This window comes from Microcaecilia unicolor, chromosome 3 (genome assembly GCF_901765095.1).
Source record: "Microcaecilia unicolor chromosome 3, aMicUni1.1, whole genome shotgun sequence".
Classification (NCBI taxonomy): Eukaryota; Metazoa; Chordata; class Amphibia; order Gymnophiona; family Siphonopidae; genus Microcaecilia; species Microcaecilia unicolor.
Genome location: NC_044033.1, coordinates 323,797,410 through 323,817,735, shown reverse-complemented (window position 1 = coordinate 323,817,735; position 20,326 = coordinate 323,797,410). Strand labels below are relative to the sequence as shown.

The window sequence follows — 20,326 nt, the reverse complement described above, 5'->3', positions numbered from 1 at the left end:
CCATTTTCCTCATTTTGTCATAGTTGCCCTTTTGAAAATTAAAAGCTGTTACAGTAGATTTCTTTAGTGACTTCACTCCAGATATTAGCTCAAATTTGATCATATTATGATCACTGTTTCCCAGCGGATCCAACACTGTTAACCTCTTGTATTATGCCCTGCATTCCACTAAGGATTAGATCAATGCAGACTAAAACTAGTCCCTACTGTGCCTTCTAGAATGTTCAGTTTTAATGATTTAAAACTATAGGGAAAAGGGTTTTATACTATGGAAACTAAGTTGTGCTGCAAAACTAAAGTTAAAACTCTAAACTAGGGTTTCCTGTGACTATCAGCTCTGTATTCCTTATTTGAACTGGCTAGGATGTGCTGCAGAACTAAAGTTAAAACTCTAAACTGGGGTTACCTGTGACTATCAGCTCTGCTGTACACTTATGCTATGGTAAATTCTTTAATAGCCCCTTATCTGCTAGCCTATGGAACTGTAATAGAGACTTAAAATGCTAAACAAACAAAGACAACCCTAATTCCTTAAACTGCCTTTGCTAAATAAGTAGAATAACTTAAAAATAAAGACACTGAGGGAACCTATTTAACTCTAAATTTACCTTTCCCAAGTTTAAAATTAATTTCCCAGCAATATCTTACCAATGAAGATTTCTCCTACTATGTAATGTATTTAGTGTTTACTTCTCAGAAATTAATTAAATCTAATTAATACTCTAATAAAAACTCACTTTGTTAGAATAATTGACTACAAATGAAGAGATGTGCAAGGATTGGGTGGGAGTTGGGGGTGTGTGTGTGAAGACTGAACTAGGCCCTGCTGTGCCAGAGGTTATCTGTTAATGCTGTGGCAGAAAGTTCAAGTTTTAAAACTATGGGGAAAAGATTATGGAGACTAGTTCATAAAGTTTGCTTTTTTATTTTTTTTAATTCTAAGTTTCTTTACCAATAACATACAATTCCTCTTTTAAACCCTAATCTTTAAGTTACCAAAGCACAGAGCAAAATAATGTTCACTTACCCAGAGAAATGTCCTCTTCTCTCATGCCCCGATAATCAATTCCCCACATTGTTCAGAAACAGTGCCCTAAAAATAATGCTGGAGCAGCGCGGTAAATTATCTCCCTAATGAGCGACGCTAATAACATGCAAGTTTATGCGTATTATTATTGTTGATCATCCGGCGATAGTGCAAAAGGATTGTGCCTGAGCATGCACTCAGGCACAGTCCTCCCACACTTGTTTGACAGGTCAGGGCTGTCAAAAGCTCGACCTGTCAAACAGGGGCTGGAGGTCCGCTGGACCTTCATATCCCCCTCCAAAAGTGAGGCCATGGTGCCCCCCTAGCACTACACCCTCCCTGGAACAGCAACAAATGATATCAGCATATTGTTCCAGCACTAGTAATTCTTCATTGGTTACCTATTGAATGACAAGACAAACTGAAGGTTTTATGAATGATTTTTAAAATGCTCGGTTTGGACTTTTCAGTTGAATTGAAATTATCAAATTTCCTTTAGATACTTCCTTTTTGTGAGTCTGCTCTCTGAAATATGATACTGATCCAAAGGAAAATCATGCCAAATTAATGAGTCATTTCTTTGATTGGGTGATTAAAGACCTGGATCAAAGACATGTTCTAGAAATAATCTACTTGGATTTCAGCAAAGCCTTTGATACGGTTCTCACAGGATGCTCATGAATAAAGTGAACGGGCTGAAGTTAAGAACCAAAGTGGTGAATTAGTCTAGAAATTGGTTGACAGGCGACAGAGGATAGTGTTAAATAGAATTCACTTGGTGGAAAGAAAAGTGAGTAGTGGAGTGCCTCATGGATTAGTTTTGGGGCTGATTCTATTCAGTATGAGTGACAATGCTGAAGGGTTAGAAGGGAACGTTTGCCTTTTGGAAGACAACACAAAGAATTACAACAGAGTGGTCTTCTCAGAGGGGATGGACAAAAGGAAAAGTGATCTACAAAAATTAGAAGAATGGTCTCATGTTGTTTAATGTGAAAAAAAATGCAGAAATCCACAAGAGCTGCATGTGATAGGGAACGAGAGGTTGATATGCATGGATCAAGAGAGGGACCTTGGAGTGACAGCGTCTGAGGATTTCAAGGTGACAATGTGCTGGCTGCTGGCACTTAATGCAGATTCCAGCCAATATTCAAAACAATGTGACAAGGCAGTGACCAAAGCCAGAAGGATGCAAGGCTACATACAGAGAGGTATAACCAGCAGAAGAAAGGAGGTGTTAATGTCCCTGTACATCTCATTAGTGAAGCCCCACTTGGGATATTTGTGTTCACTTTTGGAGGTCATATCTCGCTAAGGACATAAAATAATGTGAAGCAGTTAAGAGGAAGAAGACAAAAATGATATGAGGTTTGCACCAAAAGACAAATGAGAAGGGACTTCAAGACCTGAATATGTATACCCTAGAGGAAAGGGAGGACCAGGGAGATTTGATACAGATGTTTAAATACTTGAAAATTATTAATAAATGTAAAAAAAAAAATAGTTTTCAGAGATGGGAAAATGGGAGAATTAGAGGACATGACTTGAGGTTGCAGGATGGTAGACTTAGGAATAAGATCATGAAATTCTATTTTCACAGAGAGTATGGAGGATGCTTAGAATGCCCTCGTGGTGGTGGTGGGGGAGACAAAAACAATTACAAAATTCAAAAACACATAGATAAACACAGAGAAAGCCTATATAAGAAGAAGAGGATGGAATCAAGCAAAACTTGAATAACCTTTGCATTTTAAACTTGTTGGGCAGACTGGATAAACCATACTGAATTTTTTCTGCCTTCTGTGCTATTGGCCAGATATTCAAAAGGGTTTAACCATACAGGAGAGCAGTGTCGTGCCATGACATTTACAACAGGGGATTCAGTACATGTGCCAAACAACAAGAGGGGTTTGACCGCACAACATAGCACCTCCCACCCTCATAAAAATGACAAGATGGCTCAGCATTCCCTTCACAAGTGGTTCCCAAACCTGTCCTGGGGACTCCCCAGCCATTCAGGTTTTCGGGATATCCACAATGAATAATCATGAGAAAGATTTGCATGCACTTCATTGTGGATATCCTGAAAACCAAATGTCTGGGGATCCCCCTGGACAGATTTGGGAACCACCTCCCTACACCATAACTCCCACACCAACAAATACACAAAGAGAGGCTTGATGAGCTAAAACTAACACCTCCTACTCCAACAAAGAACAAGAGGGGCCCCAACATCATTCCCCCTACCAGGATCACTTCCCTGTTTTCTTTTCCTCTGTAAACTATACCCAACAACTTCTTCCTCTTCCTGTCTCTCTTATGGCTTTCACTTCTCTTCACTCCCCTGCCCCTTATCCTGCTGTTCACTTACCTCCTTTCTTTCTTCATGCTCTCACGCCTCCAGTTGCCGTATCCCCTCTTCCTATCCTAACCCTTTGAGACAGTCCGCAGTTTGCTTTTAGTGACTGTGTGTTAGGGAGCGAGAAGGGATTTGCTGACTTCCCGCTCTCCCCTCGCCAAAGACAGCTGAAAGTGAAACGCCGTGTCTTGCTGAGACTGCTGTAACAGTCATAGAGAACAATTTGTTTTACTTATGATTCTGTCTGCAGCTTGGATAAAATCTGATGCTCTCTGCTTCAATGACAGATTTTTCTAGTAAAATTCCATAGACAGCAGACGCTAAACCATTAATATTGTTATGTTTGTATTTCCTGCACAGTTCTAGTGTTCTACAGCTTGCATGTTTAGTCCAGGCACTTCATCTCCAAAGATTCTCAAGGTCTCTGTAAGGTCCTTTTGTGTAGATGGATTTTTGCCATGCTGTTCATTATGCAATGAGCTGCCTTACTGAAGGCTGTTGAGCCCCTACGTCTTGCCCCATCCTTGGCCACCTTTAAATCTAGACTGAAAGCCCACCTCTTTAACATTGCTTTTGACTCGTAACCACTCGTAACCACTTGTCTCCACCTACCCTCCTCTCCTCCTTCCTGTACACATTAATTGATTTGATTTGCTTACTTTATTTTTTGTCTATTAGATTGTAAGCTCTTTGAGCAGGGACTGTCTTTCTTCTATGTTTGTGCAGCGCTGCGTACTCCTTGTAGCGCTATAGAAATGCTAAATAGTAGTAGTAGTAGTAGTAACCCCACACCACACTCTTTTCTTTTCTCTGTCTTTATCCCTTTTCCCTCTTTGTGCCCTGAACTTCCCTCACTCTGCCCACCACCCTTCCTTTTACCCCACATCCTCCATCTTGCCCAGCCCCTACCCCATCCTATTTCTCTTCCCCTCTTGCCACCCTAAACTCGCCCATCTGTACCCCCAAACCCTCCCTGATATATTCCCTTTGTCCCCATTCCTTCTCTTACTATTCCAAGGCCCAATCCCACCCCTCACTCACCTCCTTTGTGCCCCACTGCCTCTTCTCTCTTTTCCCTCTTGCTCCCTGAACTCTCCTTTCTCGCCCTTAAACCTAACCAGGCCAAAAAAAGGCATTGGATCTAGAAGGTCCATTCTCCTCTCACCACTATGACAATGACCCAACCTCTCTTGTTTCAATAAGCTATGGAAATATTGCGGCTACAGGAATGGGAGAGATGGAAGGCTGTAAGGGAAATGCTGCCTCTTCCTGCTTCTCTTGTACTAGGTTGCCAATTTTTTTAAAACAAAAAACCCCCGATGAGATCTGGGCGGGGGTAGTAGAAGCGATTGCACTCTTCAGCTCCCATTGAACCACAGTCCCCCAACACACTAAAGCATCTTCCCATATAGTATTAAAGCCAAACAAATTCTGCATCCACAGAACCTCGTGGCCCTCCCCCAACAATGGGTGTAGAGGAGAGTAAGGACATTTTCCCCATAAAACTCACTATACAAAAACATTTCTGATTATAGTGTAATCTCACTAACAGCAACATAAACCCTTTTAGTACCAGGCATATTGTGAAATAACTCTTACAAAAAAAAAAATCACTCAGGACCTAGAACAAATCTACCATGCCAGCACATAAGCACCGCCATACTGGGAAAAGACCAAGGGTCCATCAAGCCCAGCATCCTGTCTCTGACAGTGGCCAATCCAGGCTTCAAGAACCTGGCAAAACAAACAAACAAAATTAATTAATTAATAATGTTCAATGGACTTTTCCTTCAGGAATCTGTCCAAACCCCCCCTTAAACTCTGTAAGGCCAGCCGCTGCCACCCATTCTCCGGCAACGAGTTCCAGAGTCCAACTACACGCTGAGTAAAGAAAAGCTTTCTCCTATTTGTTTTAAATTACCATATTCTAGCTTCATCTTGTGTCCCCTGGTTCTATTATTGTTTGAAAGTGTAAACAAGCACTAACTTCCAAAAACAAAGACCCTACCTAATAAAAGGCAATGCCCTAAATATTACAGTGGCCATGGATCTACTGGGAACACTGAACAAGTCAAACTACTACCAAGTGCTAAATAGAACATTCATACTAAAAGAATACCTGGTCTTGATCACACACACAGAACACAGATACTAAATATGGAATAATTGACCACAAACTAGAAAAATAGGAGAAATATGTAGACAAATTAAAACAAGACGCCAGACCTTGCATGCAGCACAACACCAGAGAAATAGAAACAGATGCATTTCCCCCTGTGCTATGCAAAATATAAAGATAACTGATATCAGGAATGGTATTAGAGGGTGGGGGGTGCAACCAGGGCAATTGTCCTTGACCCTCTGACCAGAGAGCCCCAAGCCTGCCGGAACCTGATGAAGGTGCAGCCTGGTAGTGGACTTTGGGATCTCCTCCCAAATTTGTGCCCTGAGCTCCACCCATATCTAAACTGGCGCTGGCAATTGTATATTCCATAAACTGACATATTCTAATTGGTAAATAGAAAATTAAAATTATTTTTTCTACCTTTGTCATCTGGTCAGTATGTTATTTTAATTGTATTGGTTCCAGTCTCTGGTTTCTGCTTTCCTCCATCTTTTCATAACTCTCTTGCAGGTGTCTCCTGTCTGTTTAACGTTTCTTCTTTCTCCATGTCCATCATCTATCTTCCCTCCATGTCCCTGTTTTCCCCCATGTTTCAGCATCTCCCATCTCTGTGCCCTATCCTACCCTAGTTCAGCATCTCCCCTCTCTGTTTCTCTATCCTCCTCCAGTGTTCAGCTTCTCCTCTCTCTATTTCCCTGTCCTCTCCCCATTTTCAGCATCTCTTTTTTGTGTGTCCCTTTCCTCCATCCATGTATAGCATCTCCTGTCCAGGATGTCTATTCTGTGTCCATATCCCTCCCCCTGTGTTCAGCATCACCCCTCTGTATCCAGCATCACCTCTCTGTCCCTCTCTTACCGCTTGTTCAACATCATTCATGTTTCCCTATCCTAATATCACACTTTTGTGTCCCTGTCCCCTCTTCCAGTGTCCAGCATCACTGCTGTGTCCTTGTACCTATAGCCCCCTGCCATTCCCAGCATCTCCCCTTTTATCCATAATCTCCCTTTGTCCAGCATCATCTCTGTCCCTACTCCCTCCCTATCCAGCATTGCCCCTTTGTATCCATGTCCCAATGATCCTTACATGCCCAGCATCTTTCTTATATTTCAACATTTTTATTGACCAACCAATACAGGAATAAAATTTTTTTGCACATATGAATCTACAAAGCCAATTGTCGTCTGTGATCATTATCAGAATCCAACATTATTCCCCCCCCTTTTTCACCCTCCTCCCCCCACCCCTCCCTCCCTCTTCTTTCCAATGATACCATCCAATTGTTTACCCCTTCACCCCTCTCTCCCCGATCTCCCTCCTGGCTTGTATTCTGATAGCCCTGAGAGATCCCTTCCCCCTTCCTTCCCCCCCCCCCCCCCCCCCCCCGCTGTCTTTTGACTACAGAATATGTGTGATCAGAATTATCTTTAACCTTCAGGGTGTTGCATTATGCCAATTAAGTAGTAAACTACGTCCTCTAGGGCTTAATGCCTCCAGATAAGGGCCCCATATCTGTTTAAAATTTGCATATCTCTTCGGGGAGCCCCTAGCCTCCCATGCTTCCCATGTTGCTAAAAGGTGTACCTGATTTCTCCAGTGCCAGTAAGCCGGCGACTCCGGAGCCGTCCAATACTGCAGAACAGTCTTCCGCGCCACCAAGCTAAGCTTACGGCATAAGGTGCGTGCCCCCGCTGAGTGTGTCCTGAAGGCCATTTTCGTGTCCAATACAAAGTGATCCCAAGTTCCCGTTACTGATGATCCTAGCATCCGGGACAAGAATCTCTCAACCTGTGTCCAGAAAGCCCTTACCCCTGGACATGCCCAAAATGCATGGAACAATGTATGCGGGGTTTGACTACATTTAATGCAACTCGCCCCTTGCAGGGAACCTATATGTGACAACTGTTGCCCTGACATATATGTCCGCATGATTGTCCGATAGCCACACTCACGTAACCTTTCATCTGACGTAAGGGTTGCTATTCCTTTCAGCATGGTTCCCCCTTCCCAGCCCACCAGGGTTCTCCCTGCCTCCTGTTCCCATCTACCTTTTATAACTTCATAATTCTTTGCCGGAGGTCCCCGACGGGTCAGTGCTTTATGGAGTGCCGACACTGACAGGCCTGTTGCTTCTGTTTCTTGAAAAAAGTCCCTCACTCTTTGCCCCAAACCCTGTCTCAGCATAGGTTGATCCAAAGCAGATACATAGTGTTTAATTTGGACATACGCAAACTTATTCCCCCAAGAAACTCCTACTCGTCTCTGCAATTCTTCATAACCTATTAGTTCTCCATCTCTCCCCAGGAGGTGTTCCAGTTTCCTAATACCCTCTCTTTCCCATTTTATAAATACTGGATTATCTGTGCCTGGCTGGAAAGTCGGATTCCCCCTTATTGCCACTTCCCCCCAACTTTCTCGCCAACCCTTTCCATACCTCCCTCATTGATGTGAGTATCACACAGCCTCTAAATTGTCGCGGAAGTTGTTTCTGGGTCATATGCAACAAAGAGAGGAAATCATATGGGGCAAAATACTCCCTTTCCATATCAGTCGGGGTATATATGTTGGTCTTACAAACCCAGTCCCCCAGATGACGTAGCAAACAAGCTTGGTTATATACATATAGGTCGGGGATTCCCAGGCCCCCCTGATTCCAATTCCCTAGCAAATAGGAAAACCTTATCTTTGGCTTCTTTGCTGCCCAACAGAAATTGCTGAAAATTCCATATAGCCTCTTCAAATCTTTCCGGGTCAGACGAAGCGGTAATGTCCGCAGCACATAGAGCCACTTGGGAAATATCATCATCTGCACTAAATTTATCCGTCCTCTCAATGATAATGGAAGATTTCCCCAGTTTTCTAAATGTTTCTTGGTTTCTCTCATCAATGCCTTAATATTAAGCTCATATAACTGCTCCAATTCCAATGTCAATCTGATGCCCAGATATCTAAATGAGCCGTCTGCCCAAACTAGCGGAAATGTTCCCCCCCATATCTGTCTTACGGGCTTTGCAAATTTGCGCACTCAGTCTCAAAATTTCTCTATTACGAGCCACCCTTACAAAATGTGAATAACTGATGACTTCTCCCCTAAGTACCGCCTTCGCAGCGTCCCAATACAGAATTGGGTCACTTACATATCCCCCATTTAAATTTGCATAATCCCGCCAGCAACCCACAATTTTCTCCTTAAAGCGCATGTCCCTATATAACTCCATCGGGAACCTCCAACAGCCTCTGCCCCCCCTCTGAGAACTCGTGGACCATTCCATGAATACCCAAGCATGATCCGATATTGTATAGGTCCCTATCTCTGCTTTAAGAACCTTACTAAACAATCCTGTAGACACCAGCACATAATCAATCCTCGCTTGTGTGGAGTGGGCTCTTGATAAATGTGTATAATCTCTCTCCGTAGGATGGAGAACTCGCCATACATCAACCAGGTCTAGCAAGCTCCCCATGTGGCGCAATCCCCTGTCAGATGCCCCCATATCTCTACGCATCCCCTGTGAACTATCTAGCTGTGGATCCCAAACCGTATTAAAATCACCCCCCACCACCAAATGGGCTCCTGTGCAGTTGAGTAGTTGATTAATCACACTAGCATAAAACTTTTTGTCATATTGATTGGGTGCATAGATTGTGTCTTTATTCCACACTGTGTACAGCTTCTCTCCTCTCTCTGCCCTCCCCTCCCAATAAGATCTCCCTCTGCCCTATCTTTCTTCCATCTCCTATGTGGTCCAGCATCTCTCTTTCACTCTTCCCTCTATCCCTGCAGTCCAGCATTTCTCTCTGTTATTATGTCCTTCCCCACATGTTGTGGCATCTCCCTGGTTCCCTCACCTGTAATCCAGCTTCTCTGTCCCCACCCCCACAGTTCCAGCACCTGCCCTCCCTATTCCTCTACCTCAGAGTCCAGCACCTCCACCCCTCCCTCAATCCTCATTGGCCCAGCATCTCTCCCTCCCCCCACCTACCCTGTATATTCAGCACCTCTCCTTCTCACTATATCCCACCCCCCAGAAGGTGAAGCACCTTTCCCTCCCTCACATACCCCAGGGAGTCAAGCAACTTTTCCTCCCTCTCATCCCCCAGGTGGTCAAGCACCTTTTCCTCCCTCCCACTGTATATTCCTTCCTATACTAGACCTGTAATATGGTACTAGGCCTGTACTGTGGCCCTGCTAGCCCTCAGCTTTCCTAGCCTTGCTGTCGTCAGCATATTTTTAGTTTCTTCCTGCAGTTGCATGTAAGTTACAGTGCTTTCTTAGGAAATGGAAAGTACATGTTACTTGTCAAGGTGACACTTGGAAGGAACTGAGGCTGTGCGTTCCATATATGGCAGAAACATATGGATATAACCTTGGTGGTGATGAGAGACTGAGGACCCTGCGAGTCCAAGCTGTTCCAACGGAAATATGTGTTCAGAGAAGAAGGACACCAGGTGTTTTAGAATATTTACTTGCTTGCTACATGGTTATTTGCACGCTGTGAGCACGCTTTACTGATAAGGAATTAGCCAATTGCCACAAAGTGTGCTTGTGAACACAAGTAGGGAGATGATGGTAGAATACAGGAAATTGCCATTTTTGTTTATTACTATATTGTGTGATGGAAGGAAACAGGAAAATCCATATATGATCACAAGTTAGTTTAGGAGAAATCACATGATTTAGGAGAATCGAAACTTACAACAGTATATATGTGATGGCTAAGAAAGTTTTTGCTGAGCAGTTTTGTTATTCAGTCTTTGCACCTGGCTTTTCTGTGTGACAGCCTGCTCCAGAGAGAATTATTTTGTATTAGCTTTGTGAGATACTAATAAAGATTTTTACTGGTTGCGCCTATACCTAAGTCTGATTGTCTCTCTTATTCCAGCCTCTAGGGCTGAAGTGTTTTCCCCTCCCCAGGGGCAAGGGACAGGATTGCACATTTTTACACACCACCACCCCCCAAGGGGTCAAGCACCTTTCCCTCACCCCCCTGTGGGTCCAGTACCTTTCCCTCTTCCTCCACCCCCCTGTGGGTCCAGTACCTTTCCCTCTTCCTCCCAACCCTCTGTGGATCCAGGACTTTTGCATCTTCCTTCTAAACTCCTGCGGGTTCAGCCCCTCTCCCTCTCGCCCCCCCCCCCCCCCCCAAATCCAGCAGCTCTTTCTCTCTCCGTCCCCCATACCAGGTCCAGCACTTCTCCTTTCTGCCCTTCTCCCTGCCTGCTTGCCTGCCTGCAGGTGCAACGCCTCTCTCTGGCCCCTGCCCCCCACCCTGTAGTCCTTCAAACCTGATTACTAGCGGTTGCAGCACAAACACACTGCCTGGACCAGCCCGGGTCCTTCACGCTGCCCAATCCCACCCTCCGACACTACTTCCTTTTTACCCTTGGCGGGACTTAGCAGAATGAAGGACCCAGGCCAGCCCAGACAGCATGTGCACTCTGCTTCTGCCAGCAATCAATCAGGTTTGTAGGACTGGGAAGAGAGATTGAAGGAGAGATGCTGGACTCACCAGGGGAGAGTGGAGCAAGGACCGGAGAGAGGCGCTGCACCTTGGTAGGGGAGAGGAGGAGAAAGTGCTTTTCTATTGGAGGGGTGGGAGGGGGTGTAGAGAGCAGGTGATACGTTGGACCCATGGCAGGAAGGGAAACAAAAACATCCTGCAAATTTTATACAAATAATGACAGTATCACATCGGGGCTGGGGATTCAGTGAATCCCTTGAAGGCCCTGACTGCTCCTGCATTAATAAATCATGCTCATGAGGCCGGCAGCCAGTATTCAGTAACATTTAACCGGGCAGTGCCATTGAATATCTGTTCTAACTTCCCATTGTAAAAAGGGGCAGTACTGGGTTGATCTGGGGTGGAGATGGGGGGAGCCAGCACCTACGCAGGCACAATCTATATTTCTTTGCTGTGCCTGCATAACTAAGTGACTAGATAAGACCACTAAGAGGCATATTTTCAAAGCACTTAGCCTTCCAAAGTTCCATAGAAACCTATGGAACTTTGGAAGGCTAAGTGCGTTGAAAACATGCCTCCAAGCAGTTCCATCTTTGGTCACAGCTATGCGGGTGTCAGCACTGATCCAATCCTCCTTCCTCCAGTCTCCTTGATCCCCCCTCCAATCCCCCAAACCCCCCTCCACCGCAGGCCCTCCCAATCCTATCCTCCCTTCATCTTAAGACCCTCCCTTTCCAATTCCCTCCTGATGTTCCTCCCACCCACCCAAGAACCCCCAGGACTTACCAGAGTTATGCATGGAGTTCTAGTACGAGGGGTCAGGAGTGATCCTCTTCCATTCCTGCCTTCTCTGGCTACAGGTGCAAAATAGTGCCTGTTTACCCCTAGCAATTGACCCCTATATGGAAGGCTGACCCCTAGTGGTAGTACTAAGAAACTACCACCAGGAGTCAGCTGGTGCCATTTTGCACCAAATCCAGATGGAGCGGAAAGGGACTACTCATGCCCCTTCACATAACCACTACCAATGGCCCCCACTTAAGTTCTGGGAATTCTCAGTGGGTGAGGGGGGTTCTTTGGTAGGGAGAGGGGTTGGATCAGGGAGAGTTCCTGAGGTGGGGGGGGGGGGTCAGATTAGGAGTAGTTCCTGAGCTGAGGGGTCAGAAAAGATGGGTGCCTGAGTTGAAGGATCAGATCGGGATTCCTGTGTTGAGGGGATTGGGAGGGGGGCTGTGGCAGAGGATCAGAACAGAGGAGGAGAGGTTTGAGGATTAGACAGGTCACCCTATATGGGTCACTGCTGATATTCAGCTGGGCCTGCATAAGTGCTGATAACCATACATGTTTGGATATTCAGTGCTAGTGGCCAGATATGGGTCAACATTAACTAACCAGATCTACTTTAGCCAGCATAATCTGTGCTTTAAAAAACGCAGACCATTGCCAACTGAAAGCGAATAGAATGTTGGGTATTATTAGGAAAGGTATGGAAAACAGGTGTGAGGATGTTATAATGCCGTTAAATCGCTCCATGGTGCGACCGCACCTTGAGTATTGTGTTCAATTCTGGTCGCCGCATCTCAAGAAAGATATAGTGGAATTGGAAAAGGTGCAGCGAAGGGTGACTAAAATGATAGCAGGGATGGGACGACTTCCCTATGAAGAAAGACTAAGGAGGCTAGGGCTTTTCAGCTTGGAGAAGAGACGGCTGAGGGGAGACATGATAGAGGTATATAAAATAATGAGTGGAGTGGAACAGGTGGATGTGAAGCGTCTGTTCACGCTTTCCAAAAATACTAGGACTAGGGGGCATGCGATGAAACTACAGTGTAGTATTTAAAACAAATCGGAGAAACTTTTTCTTCACCCAACGCGTAATTAAACTCTGGAATTTGTTGCCTGAGAATGTGGTGAAGGCGGTTAGCTTGGCAGACAAGTCCATAAACCGCTACTAAATGGACTTGGGAAAAATCCACAATTCCGGGAATAACATGTATAGAATGTTTGTACGTTTGGTAAGCTTGCCAGGTGCGCTTGGCCTAGATTGGTCGCTGTCGTGGACAGGATGCTGGGCTTGATGGACCCTTGGTCTTTTCCCAGTGTGGCATTACTTATTGACCGGTATGTTACTATTAGACAGGTGCAAGATGTGGTTTAGATCAAAGTTAAAAGCATTCGTTTTTGAAAAAGCTTACACATTGTGATACAAGTCTTTCTGTATTTAAAATGGTTGTTGTGATGTGTATATTTACTTATTTTATTGTGTATGGTTTTTTTTTAGCTGTTAAGAGCATTAGATTGACAGGCTATAAATGTATTTCAATAAATAAAAAAATAAATAAATACAGATGTTGTACACGTCAGTGGATAGCCTGAGTGGTGGAGTGTATATGAAGATACTGGTCCCCTTTAAGCACATCCCTCCCATAGACAACTTAAGAGACCAGTGGTTTAGCAAGGGGAAATAAAAGCCCAGGGCTATTTAAAAAGAGGGAGACCCAGAGCAGGTAGAAGCAGACCTCCAGAATACACTCACAAGTTATACATTTGATGGACCAGATGAGGACCTTGAGGTAGGAAAACTCAGTCACTCTTCCGTGATCTGATAGGATCTAGACCCCATTTTGTTTGCTACTGAACTCTAAGCTACTTTATGTACAATTCTGAGCTTCTATATGTTTTTCCTTTATTGAACCACCCAATTAAGAGTTGTGTTGACTTCAAACTTTGATCTGACTGTGCTTGTAAAGCCTCTTTGCCCTATACCTGTTCAGTCTGTCACACTCTGCTACTAAACCACATATTTCATACATCAGGTATTTCAGGATGAATGAGCAGGAAACCTGAGAAAGCTTCAACTTAAGAACATAGAGGCTGATATTCAAAACGATTTAAGTGGGCTGAAGAGCATCTGTCCCTGCCCAACTGCCGATATTCAGCGCTTCTAAACCAGGCAGTGCCGCTGAATATCACCTCTGACCGGTCCCACCCAAAAAAATGGTCTGGTCAGAGGCAGGCCGGGGGCATGTTGGGGAGGAGCCGGGGTTAATCGGGTGCTGGCGATATTCAGCTGACACCTGCATAAGCTTAAGTGGGTGAATTTAGGACAGCTCAAAAGCTGCCCCAAATTCACCCGCTTAGGCTTATGCAGGCTCCGGCTGAATATTGGTCCAGTGCTGGACCCTCATAAGATTTTTTTTTATTTTTAAATTGAAGCTGCCCAGCCCCCGAAGTGTTGCATCTCCGCCTGTCCACTCCCCACCCAACCTATGGCCACAAGCCACTCCCCCTCCCCTCAAATTCCACCCGCCCCAACCCCCTCACCTCTCCGTTTAAACATGTAGCTAAATCTTGTTTTAAAGCAATAGCATGACCTTAATCCAAATCCAATATTATTTGTATGCCATATATCCAGTGTCAGGATTGATGTGGGAGAAACAGATGTCTTGTAATGTATGTATTTAGTCTTCCAAAGAGGAACAGTGGTACTCTCTCTAGATATAGATATACAGGACATAGTTTCTTAGGGAGGGTTTGGGTATTGTAATTCATTGAGTGCATACCGTTGCTGTACCTGTTTACTGTTTGGACATGTTTCTCTTTGTCTTTGTACTTTTCTAACACTCAATAAAAAAATGCTTTAATATATAATACATAGCTTAATAAATAACATTATGGACCAAAATTGTCCATCCAGTCTGCCCAGCTGAAATTTGTCTTCTTTAGTAAGAAGCTTGCCTGCATTCCTATCTACAACATAACACCAACTCCTCCACCTATGTCTTTTACTTGGTATCCTCACCCCTTTGCTACCACTGTTCTCTACATCTGTCCTAAGCATGCCCAGAATCTACCATAGTGATAGTCTCCATTATGTCAGTCGGTAAACATTTCAGGTCTTGCTATCTTCAGCTTTACTTTGTCAGGTTCTCAGGTTCAGAGCCCGCGGGGCCGGGCTCTGGAGCAAACGTGAGCCCTTGGGCTGCTGCCGAGGAGCGACAGCAGCAGGCAAAACCCACCAACCAACACTGGGCAAGCACACCGGCACCGGCAGGAACTGCAGGCGCCGCCCAGCGAGCCGGAACACCTGAACTGGAATCCCCTGGACTGGAGGACACAGGACTGGAACACTGGACGGGAACACACCGGACTGGAACACCCCGGACTGGAGCACACTGGACTGGTCCGTACAGCTTCACCTGCACTTAGCCACTGCCCCCCAAGGGTTGAGCCCTTGGGTTCGCGTCGCCGGCAGGACTTACAGGATACAGGATGACACAGGGACCAGGATACTAGAACAGGCTTGCAACCGAAGTGCTCCTAAATCCTAAACTGACATAAGTGCTCCCAAGCCCTAACCAACAGAAGAGTTCCTAACAGTAAACTAACAAAAGTGTTCCTAACCAAAGTGCACCTATGCGCTGAACTACCGCAGTGTCCCACAGCATCCCACAGCACTAAACTACCAAAGGTGCTTCTTAAGCACCAAACCAACAGAAGTGCTACAAAAGGGAAAGCAGGAGGGCCACAAGGGAAAAGCAGGAAAGCTACACACATAAGCTAACACAGGTGCTTCTAAGCACCAGGCTACAGCAGTGCTCCACAGCACTAAACTAACCAGGGGAACACAGTGGGGCCACAGGGGAAAAGCAGGGAAGCTAAATACATAAACTAACCCAGGTGCTTCTAAGCACCAAGCACAACAGCTCTACAACCCTAAACTAACTAAGGTGCTCTTAAGCCCCAAACTACCAGCAGTGCTCCTAAGCACTAACCTAACACAGGTGCTCTGAGCACCAAGCTACAGCAAAGCTCTACAACCCTAAACTAACAATGGTGCTCCTAAGCACCAAACAACTGAAGAGCTCCTACACTAAAAGGGAAGACAGGGGAGCCACAAGGGAAGAAACAGGGAAGCTAAACACATAAGACAGCAGTGCTTCCAAAGCACCCAACACAGCAGTGCTTCCAAAGCACTAAACACAGCAGAGCTTCCAAAGCCCTACACACACAACAGAGCTTCTAAAGCCCTTACATACAGCAGTGCTTCCATAGCACCAAGAGGGAAAAGCAGGGGAACCACCAGGGAAAAGCAGGAAAGCTAAACACACAAGTCACAAGTGCACACTGCACTAAACTAACCTGGACCAAAAGCAAACGCAACTGTTGCAAAGGCCCTGAAGGGAAGAACACCAGTTCCTTATCAAGGCCCTCCCAGATGATGTCACACTCCCTAGACCCAGGCAGACAGCACACTGAAACCCCGAGAGGCCCAACCCACACCAATGCAGCACCGTGAAGCTCTTGAAGCCAGTACACCCAGAGAGAGGTAGAGCCAACTCAGTCCACACACACAGCTGCAGTATAGTGAAACAATTAACCCCATGCTGGCAGCAGCCAGCACAGAGAGAGAGAGAGAGCTAGCTCAGAAAGGACAGACAGAAGGAACGCAAGCCAGCTAAGAAGCTGACCACCAGGAAAAAGGTAAGTTTGAAAGGGGTTCTGACCACGATCATAACATACTTCTTAGAAAAAAAGCCTAAGCCAACACTTCAGTTTCCTTTTGTAATTCCCAAGTTTTGTAGTAATAAGCCCAACCACTAAGGCTAGTAAGGCTACTGTAAAAAGGCAAAAAAAATCCTACTTCTTGAAATTGAGGGTTGTAATCATGATATCATGCTTGTAACATGCTGGATGCTCAGCCTTTGCTTCATGTTGTTATATACAGGATAACTGCTGGTCTGTACCAGTTATCCCAGTGCTTTATTGGATGCATAATGCAATTATACCCAAAAAGTCAGTCAGTTTTCAAAACCATCTATGCAGCCAGCATCAGGCATTGACTGTATTAGTAGTTTTGTTTAAATTTGCCAACACAGACAATGCACAACTTTTAGTCAATAAGTGGATATGGCTGAAAGTTATAATCATTTATACATAGGCAGGATTAGGTGCAATCTGAAGCACCCTAAGTTTAGATGGAGAACATTGATATTCAGCTGCCCTCCAGATTATTTATCTATTTAAGTGGACTGTAGAAATGGTAGAGATATTTTATCCCTATAGAGTTATACAGGCATTTTCAGTGGTCAAACTTAAACAGCTAGCTTGGCTAAAAATATATGGTGTGTGTGTGTGTATTTATAAATGTTTTTCTTGCTGATCAGACGGTTAGTTCTCAGGTCCCACCCACCCTCCCCACCACCACCTTTTTTATGTGTCCAGTTAAGAAAAATGCTGATCTTTGATTGAATTAATTGGTGAGAACTGAGAAGAAAAACAAGTTTTCAAAAGGTATAAAAGAAATATTTACAAAGAAATTTCTGTCATGTTTATTGTTTGACATTTCTTGGTCTTCTTAACCAAAGAAAACTGCCACTCTGATGAGCAGACACTGCAAAGTTTAGAAGAATTTGAGATGTGCGCTCATTAAAGATTCTGAACAGTTAACCTGCCTTTGGTTAGCCGTATGGGCTGTTTATGTGCAATTTAATCCATCAGCTATCCACCACCACAGTGGGCCAGTCATTGTTCTCAAGTTTTGTACGGTTGCCTCATTTGGATAAGACAAAGACTGACCCACTATCATGCCAGGACAGAGGAAAGGAATATTTCAAAGGCAGTCCAACTTGCTTTTTGTCCATTTTATTGCTCTTGATTCTCTCAGTAATTAGATTCCATTACAATCAGTGTGTCAGAGATGGACTAGCCAACAACCACCATACTAACTGGTTTACAAAGTCATATTTAACAATAAAAGGTCATGTGAACACCAGGTTTCAAAAGTAGTGATGGAAATCCAGTAACTTTGGTCTCTGGATCTCTGGCCATTGTACCACACAGCAAGGGAACAGGGGTGTTTGGCTAGCCCCAGCCATTGTACCAGAAGGAGCAGAGATGTAGTGAGAGGTGACAGGGGTGACTTAGGCCTCAGAATGTCGTGAAAGTGTGCCATGGTTAACTAAGCATCAAGGTTAAAAGTGTTTCTGTCACTCTAATAGGATGAGTAAACTGTAAGCTTTGTAAATCTAAATGTTTTTTGTTATATCTATGTTTCTATTACATGAAAATGAATATGGATCATTTTGATGGCATTATCTTGTTGCATGGGCTATGAGATCTTCATGGTTCGCTGTTCAGGCATATTGTATTGTTATAAAGATGTTCTTAATTTATCTATGCATTTAAATACAGGAAACACTACACAAAAGCTGCCTGCTGGGAATACAACAAATTTTTAGTAAATGTGGGGAGTTGGAGCCCTTAATTTAAAGACATGTTAACTGAACTCATTGCCAGAACTAGTAGCTTTCATTTTTCTCTTTTTTCTAAGCAATGGAATAACTGTACTTTGTTCATAATTTGTATTTGTGCTCTATAAAATAAATCTTTTGCATTCATTTCCTTTTCTCTTCTTCCTTACCAACCCCCACCCCCCATTTGCATTTCAGAAATCATATTCTAGCACTACTGGAGAAAAGATCACAAAACTGTATGATCTGGGCAATGAGCCAGAACGCAAACTATGGGTGGACCGGTACCTAAATTTCATGGAAGAGAGAGGGACGCCCATCTCCAATCTACCTGCAGTTGGCAAAAAACCACTGGACCTTGTTAGACTCTATATGTGTGTCAAAGAGATTGGGGGTTTGGCGCAGGTAAGCAATAGCAGAAGTTGCTGAAGCATATATCGTGTTGTTAGTTGTTTTTCTGTATTGATTCTTTTTTTAAACTGTATGGTGCTGATGGTATATACAGAAAGAAAGTGAAGGCTTAAAGCAAAAACATGTTTGAATCGTAATGGATAATAGATTCCCCTTCTCAAACAGTTTAGAGTAGAGGTTTTCAACCTAGTCCTTGGGGCATACCCAGCCAGTCGGGGTTTTCAGGATATCCCCATTGAACGACTGACTGGGTGTGCCCCGAGGACTAGGTTGAAAACCCCTGGTTTTAGAGTATAAATTGGAGGATGTGGAAACCTTCAGAGGGTATGCAGAATGGTCTGATGATATATCATGTAGGGGTAGTTGGTTTTATTGAAACTGGTAGAGTGGCTCCTGGAAAAAAGAAGAATTTTCAGGCCACCGTGGACATGGAGGGAGGGTGAGGGCTGACGTACTGCACAGTGACAATAAATTCCAGAGGTAACAGGAGGCAAAAGTGGTCAAGGAGCTGAAGACAACAGAGACAGTGGAAATATATGATTTATAACAAGCTGAAAGCCTCAGTGGGTCATGTGATAGGGTTTGGTTAATATTAACAATCCGTTTTGTGTAACATTCAGAAAACTTTCTCAGAGATTATGGGTATCGACTGTATAATGTGTGTGCTAAGCTCAGATTCTGATTGGGTTATAGGTCACAGTGATTGGCTGCAAGTCACAATGTAGATCTTTCCTTACAGTTGGGCTCTTCAGTAACGATTGGGTTTTACTGGTCTGATTAAGGAACACAATATGGGAGTAATTCTATACAGTAATTAATGGAAGTGGAGCGCCAAAATGGAGTAAAACGGCAGTTAGGCACAGGAGCGTACTTAGGCACCGAGTTATAGAATAGTGCCTAAATTTTCTAGTGCATAACTGCAAAAGGGGGGGGGTGAGGGAGTTTATAGAACACTGCCTCTCACCCTTAAGAAAAGTCCCTCTCTAACTAGCTTGGGTCACCTTAAGAGCACTGATCCCACTCTGGAAGGAAGTGAGCTGGGAGGGGCGGAGTCAATACCTGGGAGTTTAAAAGGCAGGGCCAGGCTAAGGTTAGGGAATCCCATGGAAGGAAGAACTGAAGCCCAAGTCTGTACCTTCACTGAATACATTAACTGCTATAACCTGGCTGAGGTAAACCAACTTGTTTATTGTTAAGACTTGCAAGCCTTCTTGAGGTCTGGCTGGAGTTAGAGCAAAATTTCAGAAGACCTAAGAACTTACAAGCTATGTTTGGGGAGGGGCAGCCCCACCAGCCACAGACTGCTTGGCCTGCTAGCCAGAGGCCTATGAAGGACTGTTACTAAATAAGAGAAACTGTTGCATCTGATGTTCCTGTCCTGTGAGGAGCAGGTACATAAGCATCGCCATGCTGGGACAGACTAAGGGTCCCTCGAGCCCAGCACCCTGTCACCGACAGTGGCCAAAAGAACAAGCAATTTGTCCTGCCCATCCTAGAAATACTGTATTCCCTCGTCCATTCAATAACATTCTATGTTTTTTTCCTCCAGGAAACCGTCCAGCCCTTTTTTGAAGTCTGCTAAGTTAACCGTCTTAACCACCTTTTCCAGCAGTGAATTCCAGAGTTTAACTACGCGTTGAGTGAAGAAAAATTTCCTCCGATTTGTTTTAAATTTACCACACTGCAGCTTCATC

General features: G+C 44.4%; 1 protein-coding gene across 2 annotated transcripts in view; it reads left to right on the top strand.

The window, feature by feature from the left end:
• Positions 1 to 20,326, top strand: part of LOC115466843 (AT-rich interactive domain-containing protein 1B-like) — a 1,026,314-nt gene that overhangs the window by 938,877 nt on the left and 67,111 nt on the right. For both annotated transcript variants that reach the window (XM_030198387.1, XM_030198389.1), the window contains one exon: positions 18,420 to 18,626. In XM_030198387.1, the coding sequence (XP_030054247.1) occupies positions 18,420 to 18,626 (207 nt within the window). The remainder of the gene's footprint in view (positions 1 to 18,419; positions 18,627 to 20,326) is intronic.